This window comes from Silene latifolia, unplaced genomic scaffold (assembly GCF_048544455.1).
Source record: "Silene latifolia isolate original U9 population unplaced genomic scaffold, ASM4854445v1 scaffold_20.1, whole genome shotgun sequence".
In the NCBI taxonomy this organism is placed as follows: Eukaryota; Viridiplantae; Streptophyta; class Magnoliopsida; order Caryophyllales; family Caryophyllaceae; genus Silene; species Silene latifolia.
The window spans coordinates 11,380,586-11,401,940 of record NW_027413163.1 but is presented as its reverse complement, the minus strand read 5'-3'; the positions used below and the strand labels follow the sequence as shown (position 1 = coordinate 11,401,940).

Genomic DNA, 21,355 nt, shown 5'->3' with positions numbered 1-21,355 from the left:
ACGATCAAATGCTTCTTCAAATGTGTTAAAACGGATGCTCAAATACAAACATATCACTATAATCTACATTCTCTTCACCGGGATCTTCATAATTTTCCTAATTAAATCCATTAACGGTATTTTTATTTAAAAAAAACGTATTTTAATTTAAAAAAAAAGGTCCATTTGTGTGAAATATACGAAATAACCTGGGTCCATTCGTGTGAAATACACGAAATAACCTGGGCCATTTCGTGTAAATCACACGAAATATGCTGGGCCATTTCGTGTAATTTACACGAATGAGCCTGGTCCATTTCGTGCAATTTACACGAATAAGCCTGGGTCATTTCGTGAATTTTACACGATTCTGCCTGGGTTCTTTCGTGAATCTCACCCGAAAACGTAGTTTCTGAAAAATCGAAAATGCGTGTCCAAAAAAAATATTAACATGTACGAAAATGCGTATAATACCTCATTGTCTTGCGTGTTTTCATTGTGTTGCGTATTTTCAGCTTCTTCCTCGTAATTTCCCGTGTTACTACTGTCTCCATAACCACTTCCTTCACCGTTACCGTAACTATAATGTTGATCGTTATACCGATAATGTTGTTCAGCATTCCAATCGTTTTGAAATCGATTTCCATCATTATTGTGAGAATTATCATTATTGTACGAATTAAAGAGATAATTAAAAAAAAAGGATTTCCGTCACTCATTTAAAATTTTCCGAAAAAAATAAAATTTTAGAGAGTTAAAGTAGAGAGAAGGGCAAACTTGGAAAAAGAAATGAACTTTAGGGGCAAGATGAATATTTTAGGAAGAAAATAAAAAAGGGTAGAAAATTAAAGTAATAAAATAGATCAGATTAATGGCGATATTTCGATTATTAGTTAATTAAACACGTAATTAATGACTACGTCAAAGCGAGAACGTAAGTTCAGGGACATAAATCATCTCAGAACAGGCGCAGCATCTGCCGCATCCCTTGGAAGAGGCGCAGCTATTCCTGCGTCTGTTCTTGAGTTGAGCTCTGGCTGTGAAGTCAAAACCGCGAGTTGTTAATGTTTGTTGGCATATTTACGATTGATTATTGATGTTTATACTCAAGTGAAAGTGATTTAACATATTAATTATGTCTGACATCGTCATAAAAACGATAAAAGCGGATTAAAACGAATTAGAACGAATTATATGTATTTACGATGTCGGAATTACAAAAAGGAACGAACTTGAAAATCGAATAAAACTTGATAAACTGAAATCAAACAAGGAAATATGTACCAAAAAATGAATCTCAGAAACTTGATATGAACAAATCGAGTCTCTAAAATCCGGGTTTGATTTAATGACGAAAACCCGCAAATATCAAATTATAAGGGATTGAAGTCGGAAATAAAACGTTATAATTGTAAAGGAATTATTAAAACATGGTTTATGTACTGAGGAATCTTAGAAAATAGGAAAATAAGACAAAAGGACGAAACCACAGAAAGCTGAGGAGGAAGAAGAAGAAGAAGAAGAAGAAGAAGCCTCTGGAAGAGGCGCAGCTGCTGCTGCGTTTCTTCTCGACGTTTGGTATCCGCTGTTGCGTAAAAACAGTTTTCACTAGTAGAAAAACCCCATACAGTGGCGGTTATAAATGACCTTTTGTGGTGGTTTTTAGAGACTTAGGGTTCGTCGTTTATCGCGGCGTCGTATAAACTTTACGACGGTTATAGGTGGTTGTACAACCGCCACTATAGCTCTCCTATTGTGGCGGTTAATTTACAAAACCTCCATTATAAACATACATAATACGACGGTTGTTAGACAAGAACCGCCACTATAACTTATCTACAGTGGCGGTTATTGTTTGAAAACCGCCACCATAGGTATTTCAATAATAGCTTTGTACCACAACCTACCACTACATGTTCTCTATAACATCGGTTGTTGTAAAGAACCGCCACTAATGATAATTATGACGTCATTTATTAGTAAAGAACCGCCATTAAAGGTGAACAAATTGTGGGGTTTCATACTTAAGAACCGCCACCATAGATAGATTTTTTTTTAGAAAAAAAATTATTCGCTACCAAAATTTCGGCAACAATGTCCTATAGAATGGACAAGCCAAATAGCGAAATAAACAAACAATATATACACAAGAATGTCAGCCAACGAACTTGCATATCATCCGCAAAACAATAATGTCGATGGTCAAAATTATACATCCAAGTGTATAAATAATCACATACACGTCGTAGTTAATAAACTAATTAACATTTGATTTTCGATCTAAACAGTTAATAGCCCACACCTCTTTAACATCTTTTATCTCCTCAATTAAGATTGAATTGTTGAATCTGCAATAATACATTTAGCAAATCAATAGTTAGAAAAACAACCTAAATATATTAAAATCAACATAAGACACCATCGAACACTCCTTTGTTTGATCGAAAGCTTTTGCATGAGTGAGACAAAACCATGGCAGGTAATAACTAATAAGACCTTAAAAAAGCATTAGCAAATAGTGTATCAAAATATAACTGCAAATTATCATAGCTCGTACAATCCAAAGACCAATTTATTCAAAATTTCAATTTCATATTAGCATGTTTTACGGAAATATGAACGTTATTAGCCGTGACCTCGGGCAAAATCCTAACTCTTTGCCAAACTCGTCTAACCTGAAGAAAGCTTTCTTCATATTAACATGTTTTAAGGAGATATGAACGTTATTCAGTGTAATTGAACCCCAATGTGATGGTGCACATTGAACATTGGCTATAAACCACATGTCACGATGCCAGAGAGAAAAAGGATTACGGGTAATTTATAAAAGGGTTTTTCTAAGTTGGATTTAAATATACTTTTGACGTAAATCTTACAATAATTGGTACAAAAATGAAATAAAATAAATAAAGACGGGATTTACACCCTCAGACTTACATGTTTGACGAAACGAGATTGACTAAGTTAACATTAGTGATTGCTCGACTCGAATGTATGTAGAAAGTGCCCTCGTTGGAGGATTTTAGATTAACTGATTGATGTGTAGTGGTCAAATTGGTCGGTCATGCAACATGACTGGTACTCAGAATGATCTGAGCTTACGTGGTCGATTGATCAAGCACGTAGGCGTCAAAAGTTTAGAGCAAGGTCTAGAATGCAAAGGGAGAAGAGAAGGGCGGACACTCGCGTGAAAAATATGAAGACCGAAAGTCTCTATTTATACCAAAAAAATGTAAAGAGTTTTGGAATGACACAAACTATGGAAAGAAATCACGGAAATATTCCGTAAACAGCCAAAACAGGGCTGGAGAAGAGGCGCAACAGTTGCTACGGTCCTTTGATATGTGATTAGTTTACGCCGTTTCACTTCCTGTTTCTCATGTATTTTGCCTTCTTTAGCACGTTTTTAGCTCACTCTCGCTCGTGTTTTGCCCTTTATTCCATGTACATCAATATTATGACTCCCCGTACTCCTTTGTAAGGGATTGGCCTTGGAAAAAGGCGAGACGGAATGACGATCGAGTGAAGAAGCTAACTCGTGTTAGCTTGAGAAGAAAAGAGAGTTGAAAAAGCTGAGAAGTGTGTTCTGCCGGTGTATCGGCAGCCGGTTCAGCCATCGGCAGAACACCCCCACCTGACGTCACTAAGAGAAGTGGAAAAGGCTGAAGGAGTATGCTCTGCCGGCAGGCCGGCAGCGGGTCCACCGGCAGAGCACAACGTCCACATTTAATTAAGGATTGAAGAGGAAGAATCGTTTGGTCTCGCTATCGGTAGACGTACCGGTAGCCGGCCAACCGGCAGAGTACACACCAAGGAAGAAATTGGAGTATAGAGGAGTGTGTTCTGCTGGTAGGCCGGTAGCCGGTCCACCGGCAGAACGCACACTACAGCTAAAATTCTAAATTTCAAGTCCAAAATACAAAAGGCGCGCTACCGGTAGGCAGACCGATAGCCGGTCCACCGGCACAGAGCAACAGCTGCGTATTAATGGGCTTTATTTCCTCTTCATCTCTAATCCAATGACAGACTATAAATACCCCCTCCCAAAATCAATTGTACACACAACCCTATATCTAATTTATTTCATTTCTCCAAGTTCGAAACTTTGCTAATTACTTTACTAATCATTCCCTAATTAGAATAATTCCTTCAATATTTAGTAGATTATTAGTTCTAGTAGTTGGGTTGTAACAAGGGTGAAGATTTCTCCATCCTTATTTTCATCTAAGTTTCCTTCTTACTATTGAATTGGTACAATTTCTCTCCTTTGTTTTCATTTGTTACATTTGTTTACATTTAAGTTTGATTAGTTGTTTATGTTGAAATTCTTCTCTTTGTTGTTAGACTGTTGTTTTTCTCTCTCTTGTTCATCTTCTCCTTGTTCACCATTGTTGATTTAACCCAAATATTGAGTCTTTGGGTTTCTTGTGTTAAAGTTTGTGTCTTTTGGTTTAATCCTTACTCATTTTAGACTAATTTGCCTTTCCTCATAATTTTGTTGGTTTATTGCATGATTAGTAATAGAATTTATTCTCACATCATGTTTACATTTAAAGAATCCATCTTTATTCATTGCCTTCCTTTAAGAGCCACGATTAGTGAGTAGTACCCTTGCTGGGGTGCGATTGGGCACTTACATGAGCGATTAACATGTTTGATTCCATTTAAATAGTCATTAAGGGAAAATTGATGGGGTTTACCTTAGGATTTATTTTGTTAATGTTGTGATTTGGGAATTTGGTTGATTGATGACCCTTGTCCACCAATGGGAATTGGTTAGGTCCTAGGTTGACCACCCATTTACATCCTTGGCCTATTTGGGTTGAACCCGGGAGGGAGAGCCTAAAGAGGGTGCCTTTGGGGACCGGTTTGACCTTCACCTTTGGAAAAAAGGTTGGGAAGGCCGGGAATTTATCGTATGCTTAATGACTCCTAGCATTAATCGACTACCTTGGGGATGGTGCGCGTTCCTAGGGTCTTAGAATATTGTATAGGAGATTCCGAGTCATGAGCCCGGGAGGGAGTTCAGTCGGTAGGTCTAGTGTCCTTTTGTGAGCCCGGGAGGGAGTCAATAGACGAATTAGAGGCGTTTTCCCCCGCCTTGTACTCCCAAGATGACTAATTGTCGGAATTAACATGATAATCACGAATGTTTGTAGCCTAATCGTGCCCTAGTCCTTCCATATCTTGAGTAAAACATCATTCCAATTAGTTTCTTCTTTGAATTTTGTTGTTGCTTTATTAGTTTCATTTGCTAGTCATTTAGTATAGCTCACCTAGTCATTTTGCCAATCAAATCCTTTTTCTTTAACTTAGCTAAACTTAAGAATGATAACAATTGGTAATCTCTCATACTCCTTGTGATTCGACCCTCAAGTAGTGCAACTACACACGTTCACTTGCGAAGTTAAGCTTGAACCATCATCCTTCCAAGAGGCGCAGCACTTGCTGCGTCATTTCCCCAGAGGTTTCCTCCTGCGGAAGAAAGATTTCCGTGTTTCTATTATGCAATTGTGGTAGGTCTCTACTTCCTTATTCCGTAAAATATGATATATAGGATATATTTTACAAAAGATATAAAATTTAATTATGGAATAAATATCTAGAATATTCTAGAACATTCCGACTCGGCATTTTAAAGGGTTTCTTAGAAAATGAAGCGGTTTTTGACCCGGACTCCAAATGAACTCTAATTACTGTTAAAACGATCGTATCGGCGCGTAGATGACGACCAAGGGATAGACACAAGTGTTTGAGCTATCACTTGACGATAAACTTACGGACTGTCATAAATCGTTCCGCGTACCAAACATGCGGCCCAATCATCACTGGGTGGTTGGCGGAAGGTGTAGAAATGAGGTATCTTCACATGTAATTTTTAATCAATAAATAGCATAAAGCCCGGATCTTTGAAAAATATGATTATCACAAGAGTAAGATTAGAAAGCACCTACCTTGGCCCATGATGAGAAGCTAAGTGCAGCAGCGGAAACGATAACGATTATTATTGAGATTGAGTTTCTCCCTCTTGACCCTTTTAGCACTTGACAGTTCCTTTTTGTGATGGAGGCGTAAGAAGAACTTTTAATGGGTTGAGAGAGGACCAATCCCTAGGGCCTTCTTTTATACATATTCACCATCAGAATATATTAGGAATTTACCTTATTTTATAACCAATAGAATATTATCTTTACATTAACTAGGCCATATAATATACCATATTTAAGCCACAATAAAGTAATACCGATTACGGATTTATGAGCCGAACTTATAACTCAAAAGTCCAACATATACTCCCTCCTATTCTAGATAAATGTCCCATTATGAATATGGTACAAGAATTAAGAAAGTGAGTTTAGACCACACAAAACAGACAATGGGACAGTTATGTGAATAGACGGAAATGGAATTAAATTTGGACCACACAACACTTGTCAAAAATGGACAATGTGACATTATTGTGAATAGACGGAAATAGATAATGGGATAATTATTTAGAATAGGAGGGAGTACTATTTTGAGCTTTTCTTAGTTGTGTTAAGACAATGTTTACATAGACAAGTTACACTATCTTAACGCTAACCCGCAAAAATTCAAAAGGCAATGATTGTCAACCCTTAGTGCAACTGATACCTTCCCCTTGAGGAAACCAATTATATAAATCATCTGTGACGGATATATTCGTCGTAAGTTTGCGACGGGTTAAATACTATCTAAATAAGGAGATAAGACAAAAGCAAATTGCCTAAGACTAGCATTCTATTTTGTCTTATCTATCCATATGGTAGTATTTGACCCATCACAAAGCTTGTGACGGATATACCCGTCACAAGAAAGACTTATTGTATATAATAAATCAGTTTGTCTCATTATAGACGAATATTGTCCATCTCACAAATTAAAGTAGATAGTGCAAGTGGGGTATCCATTTTCCACCCACTTACACTACCCACTTTAATTTGTGAAAGGACACTATCCATCTATAGCTATAGACAGATAATGTCCGTCTATAATGAGAATTTGTGATAATAAATAGCTTTAATTTGTAAACCAATAAATGACGACAGCCATAATAAAGAAGAAACTGTTGAATTAAATGGTCATAGTCACTACTCAATGGATCTCTAACACACTAGTCAACCTCATACTACTGATACGTGGCAGCTATTTTGCCTCTGTACACAATACACACCCAGCTTCAAAAACTTAACACAGCCGCCAAATTCCCCTTCTATATATAGTAACAGTATACTTTGATTGATTGAATCTCTTTATGTAAGTAGTGTCCTGCGTCTATCTTCCGTAAAAAAAAAAAATTGAAATTTTTAGAACAGTTATTTTCATTTTAATCTAATTTAACCAAATCGTGAGTATCACCTCTCATAACTTTATCCTATTGCACTTAGATTTTTAAAATTGTCGTTTCTGATATCACCTTAGTTAAGCTGGCCTAAGGGTGAAATGGGATTGGAAGAGGCAGGATCGAGCACGAACCGGGTTTTAGCGAGGCGGTGCACGAGATTGGAGGCGGGACACGAGAGACTAAGAGAGTTACTAGAGGAAGTATTGTGTGAACTCAAGAGTAGGAAGGATAATGAAAGAGGAGGTGGAAGAGGTGGAGGAAGGAAGAGTAATAATAATAATAATGATTATAATTATAATAATGGACCGTTTTTCCGAGGGAATTTCAAAAGTCCATACCATAGTCTGCTTCAGTCTCTAGGCCATGCTCTTCATGTTACCTCTGTTCCTTCTGGCCATATCCTCTTCTGGTATGATTTTTCTCTTCTTTTATTTATTTTATATTCACTCTCTTTAATTTGCTTATTACTCGCTACATAAATTGAATATTAGTAAGATTGTTAGACCGTTTTCGAGTATAAAACCGCCATTTCATGATTAAAAGCTCATTTATGTTTATGGATAGATGAGTTGTACACTTGTACTTTATTCGGTCTCGCTAAAGACTCTTAAGAGTACTAGTACTATATGCGGGATATCACACTTTCTAATTTCTAGTATACCTCTTCCGAAAAACAATGTCATCCAATGTTGCGAATTTTATAGCTAGAGGTGTTCTCGGGTCGGGTTCAGGTCTGACTAGGCCCACCAAATGGCGTGCCAGGCTCTTTTGGTCAGGCCCGTGGGTGAGGTGGGTCGGGCGGCGGGAAATATAACCCGGGCCAAGCTGGCGGGACGGGACTTACCATTTTTTATTATTTTTTTTTTCCTAAAATGATGGGTCGTGCTATTGGCGGACCGGGCCAAATTGCCTAAAAACGGGCCAAAGACGGGTCGAGTTGGTCCGGGTTAGCCCGTGCTTATGGCTAGCTCTAGTTATGGGCCTATGGCAAAGGTGAGTAATCAAAATTTTAAGGCCAAGTAAAAATTAAGTATCGTAAGGCGGGGAGTGCTACAAGTAAACTTTGAAACTTATAGGGAGTACTACGTATCTAAATTGCATATGGGGTGAGCTTAGGTGATTAATTTTTAATCACATACAATTGCCTAATAATGTTCTCATATGTTCTTTAAAATGAGTTAAATATTATTCCATATCATAAATTTAAGAAGTCCCATTTAATGTTATGCCCATAACGGTGAAGAAATATGTACTCTAAGAAAAAAATAAGTTAATGATAGTCATTAAAATCGAGTCTGTAATGGGTCAGATTGAAAAACCAAAATCCTAGAAAGGTTTTGACCGAGATTAGGCTTTTCATTGATTCCGTCCCGGTCCGGTCCGATCCGGGCATAGCCGGACATCAAAACTAGTTTGTTCAATGATTGAACATGTTAATAACTACGCGAAAATTGAAGTAAATTAAGAATTTAACAACTTAAGAAGTCTCAATTTATATTCAATTCAAATGTTTAGGATATCTACTGTTCAAATATCGAAGTATTAATCTGATTAGATGTAGATATTTGGTAATGTCATAATTTTTTTGAAAAATTAAAGTTTGAATCAATACCATATTCATCGTCTCACACGATGATTTGCATTTATTTTCCTACTTCAATCTCAACATAGAATTTATATGTCACTTATATATTTTTGCATTTTAAAACACTTTTAGGTGTTATCTCACAGAGTGTTATACTTATAATTAAAATTGAGGTGAAAGTTATAAAAGTACGGAAAAGTTGGAATATTTGCAAAATAATAGGGAAACCAAGCTAAGAGTATAATTCTCTAAATACACTCATTAAACTAAAATTTGACAATAAAAAAAAAAAAACGGTATTGCTCTTTCACACACAGATTTTATTCATTCACATACGCATTTTACCTTTTTACCCCCTTTATTTTTTCAGTTTTTTCTTTACCCCTCTCTCTCCTACCGTTGCATCACCTAATAAACTAGAAGAACGAACAACTTCTCCGCCACCCTTGCCACCGCCATCATTCCTTTACTTGACAACCACTAGACCACACACTTCCGTCGCCAACCGCGACAAACACCTTGCGCAACCCATCCGCTCTCAACAGCTACCAACGACAAACCCACAAAAAGCCACCAAAGGCATAGCCATAGACCATAAATAAATCAAAATCGAGCCACCACATCTACTCCTTAACCACCCATAGGAGCCTCCAAAATTGGCCAACTGAACCCCGTCATTGTCCCTCCTTCGTCTTTTGGATCTCCCTCGCACGCCATTGTCTTGCTCCTCCGCTAAATCGAGATGCAGCCACCACTAGCCTTAGGATGCAGATTACCTAGTTTATCCAACCCAAAATCATCCATTCCCATCAAAACCCTAGTTGACAAAATTAAGTAATTAAAAAACATATAACAATTAAATTAACTTATTAAATAAAATTAATGTAATGTATTGATAAAAATAGTTATTAGTTGTTTGATATGAGATGTTAAGATCCATTATTGAAGAATTTAGGAGGATTTTGTTTAGATTGTAAGAGAAAGAAAAAGAGAGAACAAAGTTTGATGGTAAGGGTATGTAGTGGAAATTTTATAAAAAAAAAAATGTATGTGAAAGAGTAAAATGTGTATGTGAAAGAGCAACAACAAAAAAAAAAATCAATAGAAAAATATGATTATGGATCGGATAATTCTACTATTTGTAAAACAAATATTAACATTTGATCCGAACTTAATTATACAAATACAAAATCCTAAATTTCGGATTAGATATTGAATTTGTCCGGATAATCTAATTTTTTCTTAGTACTATCCCTTAACACAATTTTTTTTTTAAAAAAAAATATTTTTTCACATTTAAAAGTTTAGTTTTAAGGATAGTTTTAGTCAGTTTAAGACCGGGGCAGATCAACGGTTTCTTCGAGGATTTAGAGCAAGTGCAATGGAAGAATTTTTTTTTATGTCAAGTCATTTTTTGTCAATTACTAGATTTAAGAACTTCTTTTTAACACAATGGAAGATTTTTTTTTTTAGAAACAGTGCAAGAACTTTTTGTTGGTTCTTAATTGAGACCCAATTCTTAATATTTTATTTACATTAAACTATTTTCTTTTTTTGAAAGTATCAAAGAACTTGTTTCTTAAACAAAAACCTAGTTCTTTATTTGACAAACTCAATACTACTCACAATGGGAAGAACTTTATAAAGTTCTTATTGACAACTAGATCAAACTCACCATTGCACTTGCTCTTAAAGTGGTGTTTAAAAATTGCCTATCAACATTACTATATTTTAGTTTAATGGTAATCGGACCCCTAACTTCAAGGTCGGTGAACTCTCTACCATCTCATATATACTAATTGAATAGGAAAAACTTCACATTTTCTCGCCTAAAAGCACATTTCCTATTTTGATATAAACTCTTATTTACTTTCCTATTTTGATATAATCTTCTCTTCATTTTTAGTCTTCCCATTTATTTTCTTGATCTTCTAGACAATATTTTGACCGCTTTTTTCGACACACATATAACTTTTTTTGCCTGAAAATGATATTTTGTGAAAGAAAAGATATTTTGATAAATGGGAAGATATAAAAAAAATTAGAGTATAAAATAATATCACTAATTTTGCATAAAAAAATATTTTTATTAAAATACACATTTCATGTTATTACATAAATCTCTTGATTAGTTTTTTTTAATTTATTTTCTCAAATAATGAGAAACGTTACAGAAGTAATGAATTGTCAACTTATAATTTATAAATAATATACTAAAAACTACTCCGTATAACAGTATAAATAGCGTGTATATAATGTAAAAGAAATATCTTAACAGTTGAAAATGTCTTAACAGTTATTCGTTTCTATAATTTAGCTCCGTATAGATTTGTAATTTAGGAAATATATCGTTCCGTAACTCTTTGTAATTAGGCGTGTCTTGCGTAGCAATCCTTATAACCCTAGCTTAGCTCTACTATATATATTGTATTCATCGTTCATGTATTATTATGCAATGCAATTCAATAATATTCAACCGTTCATAATTCTATCATGGTATCAGAACCTCGTGCTCTTGATAGGGGTTAAATCCTTCGGAGTAGATCCTATTTCCGAAAATCTATCCACCAAAAACCCGACCCACTCCCGCTGCCTTCACCCGCGAAATGCATCAAACGTACACCGTTACTGAAACCGACTTTCTCTACTCCGTTACTGAAACCACACACAATAGTTACATCACAAAGCATCCCGTTTAATAAACGACAAACCCTTGCATACACTATTGCCCAATACTTTTACCCATCACACCAACCGTCTCACCACCATCGTCATTCGAACTAAAAAACGACAGCCACCACTGTTCCTTATTCACGCCACCACGAGTCTCTCCTGCATCACACGCATAAACGACATCGACACACACCATAATTCGCACCTCCACTAAAAAACCCCGACCCGTCATCAACCGTCACCATTCACAACCACCATGGTACCGTCATTCGACCACCGTGATACAACCCAGTTCGACACCTCCCGTTTTCGACTACAAACCTAGCTTAAAATCTAGGAAACCGAGCCATAGCCTATGCCAAAACACCTCGAAACAGACCCTGTTTTCACAAAAACAGAGGTTCTGACCAGCAGCCATTTCGACCGTTTTTCGCACCACTTAGGATTATCAACGACCCCGACTCTTTCCATATTCACAAAATTCGTATCTTACGATTCCAAAACGTCCAAAAACTCGGTTTTTCGTTACCGTTTGACCCTCCAACGACCTCAGCAGAGACCGTTGCAAAACACACTTTATTTTCGAAAAATCGGCAAACTTAAGCACATTTAGCGACACCTTCTTCTCCGACTGCCTACACGATCCACACGACACCTCCAACTACCTAGCATCACCGACTTGGTTATCCGTCCCCGTAATTTTCTGTGCCAATTTTGGTGCGTTCTCATTCAATACCCGTATAAAACAACTTGCACTTGATTTTCACTTTGTCCGTCCAATTGGGTTCCATCCGTGTTCACCATTTTAATGGCAATGATCAGTTAGGCTTATAAACCAAGCCGCTACCTCGAGCTCGTTTTCTCCGTTTAGTCTCCAAGATCGGTCTTACTCTTCGACCGACCGTCTTGCGGGAGCGTGTAAAGGAAATATCTTAACAGTTGGAAATATCTTAACAGTTATTCGTTTCTATAATTTAGCTCCGTATATATTTGTAATTTAGGAAATATATCGTTCCGTATCTCTTTGTAATTAGGCGTGTCTTGCGTAGCAATCCTTGTAACCCTAGCTTAGCTCTACTATATACTCCCTCCTATTCTTAATAACCCTTTCCTCTCGTGGAGGGCACGAGATTTAAGGGAGGGGAGTATTACATGGTAAAGTATTGTAGTGGGGTAGGAGATTGGAGAGAGAGGAGATATTGTGTGATTAAAATAAGTATTGTTGTGGGGTAAGGTGATTAAAATAAGATAAGGTATGAGTATTGTGGGGTATTGTTGTGGAGTGAGGTGATTAAAATAAGTATTAAAGTTTGCCAAATAAGGAAATAGAGAGAGTATTGTGAATAAATGAAAAAAGAAATAGGATAAGTTATTTAGAATAGAAGGGAGTATATTGTACTCATCGTTCATATATTATTATGCAATGTAACTCAATAATATTCAACCGTTCATAATTCTATCATATAATCCACATAGTCTATACTAGTTGAGAATTTGGGATCCAGCATCTGACATGCACAATGGGATAAGACTGATTATAAATTTTTATAATTAGTGAAAAATACCAAGCTTTAATATTTTAAACAAAAAAACAGAGCCACACAATCTTCCTTCACAACTCGTTCACCCACCTTCCCAAGTTCCACCACTCATCTTCCCATTTGCTTCCCGTAGCGGCACGTGACACCACCACACATCACCTTCAATTATTTTACTTTTGCCCTTTAATCCGTACTATCTAATCTCTGTCGCCAACCAATTATTTAATTAATAAATATAAATTAATTAATTCAACAAAATATAATAATCCAATAATCTTTGGGTAAATACACTACTCAAGCAACTTGCACGACTAAAATAATGCGCACCGATTTTCCAACTTTACCCTTCCCGGCGAATAAGTACCGGCGAGGAGAGAGAATACTAACTGCGACTATAAAAAATGGGCTCCGACGAGTCAGGAACGAGTTTGATCCGAGTATTGGTGGATCGTTGCTCCGAGTTGGAGGTGAGTTACGCGAGTCTTAAAGCTCAACTCGATGTGCTGGCTAAGGACGAGGTTGCCACGTCACCGGATGACGTGTTTTCGTTTCCTGGTAACTTTCGATGTGGCGGTCCGTATGGTCACGTGCTTCAGTCGCTTGACCATGCCGTCCACGTGACTGATCCTGCTTCTGGAGAGATTACTTACTGGTTTGTGGATTTATGGAGTAATGATTCATTTATTATCGTTATGTTAATGTTTTGAACATCTCTATGCCTAGTAATTTTGCATTTACGAGTCGATATTAATGTAAAACCGCCTTATAGAAGACTTACGGATAGATTAATTTATTTTTTTCAACAAAATGATGCCTCTTTGATTTCTGATTGCGTTTTTTTTAAATGATCGCTAGTTTATTTATGTTTAAATCATTTATCGAGTAGCGAATTGTTGTGGATAATCATGTTTGACAAAGGATTGGATTATTTTCCATTTATGACTAGTGATTTTGCTTGTAGATATTGTTTTATGTGCTTTTCCAAAAAACAATAAGCTTTTGGGTTGAGATATTGTTTTTTAAATGATCGTCGAGTTTGGTAATTGGAGAAATAATCAGTTGATTTCAATATAAAGAGGATATGGAGTGGAGATTTGAGGATTGAATTTGTTATGCTAGAAATGAGGAATTTAGAGCGACTAATTTTGTTTTATATTTTGCTAAAGTATAGATTTTAAGTTAATGGCGGCCAGTGGTGGAGCTAGGGGGGGCTAGCAGGGGCGGTCGCCCCCCTGACGGATGAAATTTTCAAAGTTTTTAGTTAAATTTTTCGAAATTTTTTCGGGGTGCCTTATGAAATTAGTCGTTCGCCCCCCTAAGTTCAAATCCTGACTCCGCCACTGATGGCGGCCCATTCTATTGAAATTTGTGTGTTGTTTTTGCTGGTACATAGACAATAGTTGATTGGATTTAGTCTCGAAATACGGGGCGATTAGTTGTTAATAATAGTAGTAGTAGTAGTAAAATGCTTGTTGTGACTGTTGGTACAGAAAACAAAACAACAAGTGGGATTTGCTTCCATTGTAGTCTTGGGATACTACTATGTACATGATTGGCTTTGAGCTGATTTAGAGATTGCAGTTAAAGATTTCGACAATAAATTTGATATTTCCGTTTTAGTTTTTTTGTTTTTGTTTTTGTTTTTAACAATATCATTCTGTACCGACACTTGAACTGTCTTTTTCGGGGCGCCAAAGACAAATTAATGAGTAAATCGCTCTCGTAACTTTGGTTTCATTTCTCCGCAAAAAAGCTGAATTGAAACCAGGACCGCGTGTTTAGGAGATTACAGTCCCAACTGATCATAGATTCAACTTTTATCTCATTGCAGAGGTCATTGGAGGTTTAATATGTGGCCTTCAAACTGCGTGTTTGTGAACTTGTGCACACTCTTAGCTTCACTTATCTGAGCTAGCTAAAGGATTGTTCGCTTACAGTATAGTGTTATATTGGTATTGTTATTATTGGTTCAAAGAAAAAATTAAAATTTTGCAGTTTATAGTCTAGTTAACCAAATAGGCGGCGTCATCCGTGAAGCTTATGAACTACTCCGTCTCAAACAGGAACCATGCTGCAGAGAAGCTTTATGGATGGCGGGACTATGAAGTATTAGGACAATGCTCTTGGGAAATACTTATTGAAGAACAGTATGCTCCATACATGAATAGAATAATGGAAAAGCTGCGGTTTGGCCATTCATGGTCGGGTCAGTTCCCTTTCAAGAAAAGGTCTGGTGAACTTTTTATGGCATTGGTGACTAAAAGCCCACTATATGAGGATGGTCAGCTGATTGGTGTTGTCACTGTTTCAAGTGATGCTGTTGTATTTAACAATTTGACGTCAGAACAACCCAGGAAACCTGGATTTGACAGGAGAAGAATTCAGTGGCCTCATAGGCCACAGATTGCTTCGGTGCCTCAGATGGCTTCGTCTTTTTCGGATCTGGTGCTTATCAGTTCCTGAAAGTTTCCTTTTTTTAATGCTTCTTGTTTCTTTCTGATCGCCTTTGTGATAGTCTGTAAGTGTGTTTCACCAGGCCTCGAGAGTCCTATTGGGAAAAGGAGGGGATAACATTCCAGACGACAGAGAAGGATCTGATTTTGATTTCCGAGATTCAAATCTACACCACCACGAGGATGTGAGCTTTATTTTTTGTAATATCCTATTGGTGAATATTGCATAGGAGGCAGCATCTGTTGTTCCAAATTTTTTGTCTGGCAAATTTTGAGATCATTTCTGATTTGCAGATAACTAGAGGCGCAAGTGGAGGGAGAGATTTCCAGGAGGAGGAATCCGTGATTTCTCAACCTGCAAAGATTGTACTTCTCTACTCTCTTTCATGACCCTTCAGATTTACTTTTTAATAGTACCTTCATATTACGCATGGACCATGGCGAACATTTAAGCCGTTTCTTTATAGTTGCTTCTATTTAGACTCGTCTCAGTGTTTTTAGGAAATATAAGGCTGTTATGTTGCAATTCTCTAGAGGACGTGTTTATGTAAAAGATGATGATTGGCTTCTCTACTGTTGGATTAATTCCCATTTATTCCCTATGATCGGTCCAATTAACTACATTTTACAAATTTTGTTAAAGGTAGGAATTGAACCGAACAGAGGGACCTTTAGTATGTACGCATATGATACCTGACTCTTTGAAGGGGTTCTCTTCAAAACAGGGAACTCTTTTTAGGAATTCCTGTGCTCTAGTTAGTAGTTATAATGTACTCAGTAACTCTTCAGGATTTCCCAACTATAATGACATGAAATCAGGGATTTAAACCTATAACTATGTTGCATCTCGCGGCTTCACCTTTCAAGGAAGAAGTAATCATGAAATTTGATTATATGAATGATCAATCATTTGGATTGTGAGCTTGTTAAAATTTCAAAAAAGAAAAGTGTGAATGAAACTATTTTGATATTCTAAATTGTTGATTTATTATAAATGAGGTTCAAATGACGCCAGCTATGCTGCAATCTGCTTAAATAGGGATATGACTGACATCTTTGTGTAGTCGTATTCAGTATTTTATGTAAAAGAATACCATTATGAATTATGATGGAGTGGCCTATTTTGCCATCATCACAGGCAGCCAAGTTATTTGCAAAATTGCGAAAGAAGAGTACCACCAACAAAAGTGAAGCTAACTATAGTAGCTTTATGGAAAGTGGCGTTCTACACAGAAGTGACGATGATTCATGCTGGCCCAGAGGTCCAAAAGAAACCGTGTCCCATAATTCTGCTCTCGATATCGGATATTCTCCTTTTCAAGGTAAAATAATACTCGCATATGTAATAAGGAATTCATGTTCTTTAGAAAGGCTCTTTCAAGTAATACCTGTTCTGCCAACTTCGTTGCTATGAATAGGCTTGCGTGTGGATGATGAGTTGGAGGCTGATTTGGAAAAACATAAAGCAAGGGAAATTGAAGATGCTACTGAACGACAGGTAGGGGTGAAAAACATACCAAGCTCATTGGAGAGTCAAGCTAGCAGTAGCTCAGGAGAGTTAAACGCAATGGCTGACTCTGATATTCGATGGGAAGACCTACACCTGGGAGAGGAAATTGGTCAAGGTAAACTGTTAACTTCAAAAACTTTTTTTTTCAATTATTGATACATTTCCTTGAAAGTCCTTGATATGTGTCCTTAGTCATAACTACTAGTGTTCCACAGGTTCATATGCTGTTGTCTATCATGGACTATGGAATGGATCGGTATGTTGTAAATCAAGGTTGAATCTCAAGCTTACTTAGAGTTTGGATGTGAATACTGATCTCTTATCCATGCTGTAGGATGTTGCTATTAAGGTATATTTTGGGAAAGATTATAATGAAGGAACTCTACTCGGTTATAAAAAGGAGGTAAGTCGGTGTACTGATTGATCTTCACAATATCTTTAATTGAAAAGGGTGCTAGCTGCATCTGACCAATGAGGATGCTGCAGATCGGTATTATGAGGAAACTAAGACATCCAAATGTTTTGCTCTTCATGGGAGCATGTTATTCTCAAGAGCGTCTTGCAATTGTTACAGAGTATTTGCCCAGGTAATATATACTTATGAGCAGGCCTTGTGTAACCGAGACAGTCATATTCTTCCATATCACTGTAAAATTTGGCATCAGGATAGATGAACCATAGGCCAGCTTAGAAAATTGTGCATTTAAAGCTGAATGTTTTGAAGTAGAAAATATGAGATTTGAAGCACTAGCGTTATATTTAATCTAGGGCTTGGCTATTTAATGTATTTGCCAAAGTTATTGTGCTCATAATTTTGTTGCAAGATGCATTCTGCTTACAATCAGCTTTGTGCAACTTGTAGGGGTAGCCTGTTTAAGATACTACACAAGAACAATCAGATATTGGATCGCAGACGGCGGTTGAGGATGGCCCTTGATGTTGTACGGTTTCAGTCATATTAAACATATCACATTCCTGTTGCTGAGAACGCTCTATTGACTTTTATTGTTTATTTTTGCTTTTTTTTCACAATTTACACTTTATTTGGCCACAGGCAAGGGGCATGAATTATTTGCATCGCAGAAATCCACCTATAGTACATCGGGACCTGAAATCATCGAATTTACTGGTTGACAAGAACTGGAATGTTAAGGTAATTAGCGCTAGTACGTATGTCCGCCTTTTCTCAAGTAAAGCACCTTAAATTCTTATAAGGTGGCTGACACATTAGACCTCGTTTATTAGGTCGGTGACTTTGGCCTATCAAAGCTGAAAAATGCAACTTATTTGACCGCCAAATCTGGAGGAGGAACAGTAAGATTGTCATAAACTATGATCATTTATTTATGTCTTAAGTTTTATCTCCACTAGGAACATTTAGCATTTAATCCTATAGTAGGACAATGTGGTTGTATTTACTCCAGTTATGCAACCACTTCATATTGTGCTCCGGCTGTAATGACCTTTTTTGTTTGCTTGTATCCTAATTTGATTTGCAGCCTCAATGGATGGCCCCAGAAGTTCTACGAAATGAACTATCTAATGAAAAGTAATCTCCGAACTCTATGCCATTGAAGCTCTATTGTTTCTTTAAATGCTTTCACTTTCATATTAGTGTATAGTGTATTGCCGATAAACATCAAGGATGGCATTTTTGTTAACAACCCAACTGAGAGAATGGTCTTGTTTGATTCGATCACTGTGCACGATTTGCCCTAGTGGATCTTTGTGTAATGTGTTAGATAATTGTTCCAGAATACTGCAGTTCTTCTGAATTTCTTTCCTATGGGATTTTTGCAGATCAGATATATTCAGCTTCGGAGTTATCTTATGGGAACTGATGACCGTGTCAATCCCCTGGTCCAGTCTGAATTCATTACAGGTCTTACTTTAACTGTCTTTCGTATTTGATACTCCTGCTGTTTTATCCATTTGCTTGTATTGATTTTATATGCAATTGCATGCAAGCGGGTTAAGGGTATTTATAACTGTGGAAGTGACAGCGTATTCAGGGGCGTCCAATGTTCCATCCATCAGGGGTTTGGCATACGGCTGCGACACCAATTTGTGACCTAGATATCGAGGTTTTGGAGGTAACCCTAGAGCACACTTTGAGGCGTTGTTGGCCGCATCTAGCAATATTAGGGCGCTTGTGACCTTGACCATTGGTTCTATGCCACGTACGTTGTGAACTTAAAGGCTGTGACAGTGTTATCATGGTTTAGAAGGTTCTGTGGCCCCATTTCAGACTGCATTGGCTGATTTTATGATGACCGACAGTGTTATCATGGTTTAGAAGGTTCTGTGGCCCCATTTTAGACTGCATTGGCTGATTTTATGATGACCGACCAAAGAGGAATACGGAAAACGTGAATTGAAGGATGAGTGTGTGAACACATGAAGCGTAGTAGCCTACTGGTTGCCTTATTTTTTACTTATTCAGCTGTTTGGTTAACTTTGTTTTGTTAACCATGGAAGGTGGTTGGAGTAGTTGGATTCATGGACAGAAGGTTGGACATACCGGAAACCATTGATCCCAGTATTTCGTCCATCATAAAGGACTGCTGGCAAAGGTAACTCCTTACCTTTTTTTTACCTCTTTATTGACAGATTTGCCTATTTCAACTTTATAGTTTGCAGAACAATCCAGGAGAATCCCGTGTTAATTTTTTTTTTTTTTTTTTTAATGCAAATTTCAAATGAGCAGTAAGCCAGAACTTCGTCCTTCATTCCAAGACATCATCCAAAGAATGATAGGAATAATAAAGAGTCTTGATCCACCAGCACCGACACCAACGCCTATTCGTAAGAGCTTCGCGTTACCATCTTGACAATACTTGCTTCACCTTGGATAACTTAAAAGAGGATTCCACACAGATTTCGTCATGTCAATTGGTACCCCACATCTGGAATTCCCGAGTGATAATTATGTGACATATAGTGCTTGATACCAATTGTATTATATTTCGTGCTGTTTTGGCCTGTGTTTTGGTGTGTTCCGTCGATGATATCCTTTCCTTTTGCATATTGTACACATTTCTTGCAATTTTTTTATTTATTTATAGAAGAGAATTATATTTATTTATTTATTTTTTCTTCACAGTCGATAGTAGCTAGTTCATGTCAACTTTGGTGTTGATCTTTACGCTCTCTTTCTGTGAGACTTGTTGCTCGATCATATTTAACTTTGAATGTAGTATTACGTCTTATAGTCAGGGAGAATGAAATTTTGACGCGATTGGTTAGCATAAGTTGGTTGATATCTGCATAATCCTGAACATTTTCATAACAATAAGCCGAACCATCCATAAAGTGGAGTGAACAAGACTACAAGAGATGTCACAAACTTACAATGATATATTTATCAATAGGTCTTGGTATAGACGGGTGGGGCGAACAGACGGGTAAAGACCTCTAATAAAATGAGTAGGGGGGACAAGGTGGGGCACCCCCATGTGCTTTCCACTTTATGGCAAATGGGTATTTTGTGAGGGAAAATGGTATCTGTCTATACGTATAGACGGATAATGTCCGTTTATAATGAGAATTTGTGTATATTTATTGGGTTTTCCAACTTTGACTTGTATTGTTTTGGAGTATGAGCATGTACATTAGTAGTGTCTCCTCTATCCATTGGACATGTGTTCAATGGTATACCCGTTACGATCCTCCACGTGTCAACCGGAACCAATCTATTTTCCTCCACCGATGCATTCCGATGGCCTACAACCGGGGGTTCGCCTATGACCTTACATGAAACATTAACAATGCCATTCCCTCTTGAACCGTCTCTTTCTCTTAGTCGGTAACTCAAGTGATGGGCCAAACCAATAGGAAGAAGCCCATTACAAATATCGGAAGCAGGGATCTGGACCCAACCCAGTAAACCTCGGCCCATCAAGGTCCTTCTAGTGTAAATCTCGAGAATAACACAAGAATAACCGTTACTGAAGAATGTCGAGTCTAACGGTATTAAAAACACGTCGTCCCACATTGGGTTACAACCTCCTTTATCATCAACCTTAGTACAATACACTTCAAAGCTCCTCACACCACGTACCAACTTGCGTGGTGGTGATGGTGATGGTGATGGTGTTGGGAAGGTGGTGATAGTAATGTAAGGCCTAAGTCGACGAGTCGAGAAAGGGAAAAGAGATGAACATGTTATTGTGTTTTTGATGTTTTGAGCTGATAACATTGATATCTCTAACATAGTTTTTTGAGTTGTAATTTGTAACATGTAGTGTGTTT

General features: G+C 37.2%; 1 protein-coding gene across 3 annotated transcripts; it reads left to right on the top strand.

The window, feature by feature from the left end:
• The first annotated feature begins 7,242 nt into the window (after window positions 1-7,242).
• LOC141638413 (uncharacterized) lies at window positions 7,243-20,193 on the top strand. 3 transcript variants are annotated; one of them, XM_074447822.1, is made up of 16 exons: window positions 7,243-7,751; window positions 15,205-15,586; window positions 15,678-15,779; window positions 15,889-15,960; window positions 16,733-16,916; window positions 17,013-17,219; window positions 17,320-17,360; window positions 17,439-17,507; window positions 17,591-17,691; window positions 17,967-18,045; window positions 18,159-18,257; window positions 18,350-18,418; window positions 18,604-18,653; window positions 18,905-18,986; window positions 19,583-19,677; window positions 19,812-20,193. In XM_074447822.1, the coding sequence occupies exons 1-16, from the start codon at window positions 7,441-7,443 to the stop codon at window positions 19,933-19,935; spliced, it is 2,067 nt and encodes a 688-aa protein (XP_074303923.1). In that variant the 5' UTR covers window positions 7,243-7,440; the 3' UTR covers window positions 19,936-20,193. The 3 variants fall into 3 exon arrangements, with proteins under 3 accessions (XP_074303923.1, XP_074303924.1, XP_074303925.1); XM_074447823.1 differs by lacking the exon at window positions 7,243-7,751 and adding an exon at window positions 13,215-13,793; XM_074447824.1 differs by lacking the exon at window positions 7,243-7,751 and adding an exon at window positions 13,737-13,810.
• The last annotated feature ends 1,162 nt before the right edge of the window (window positions 20,194-21,355 follow it).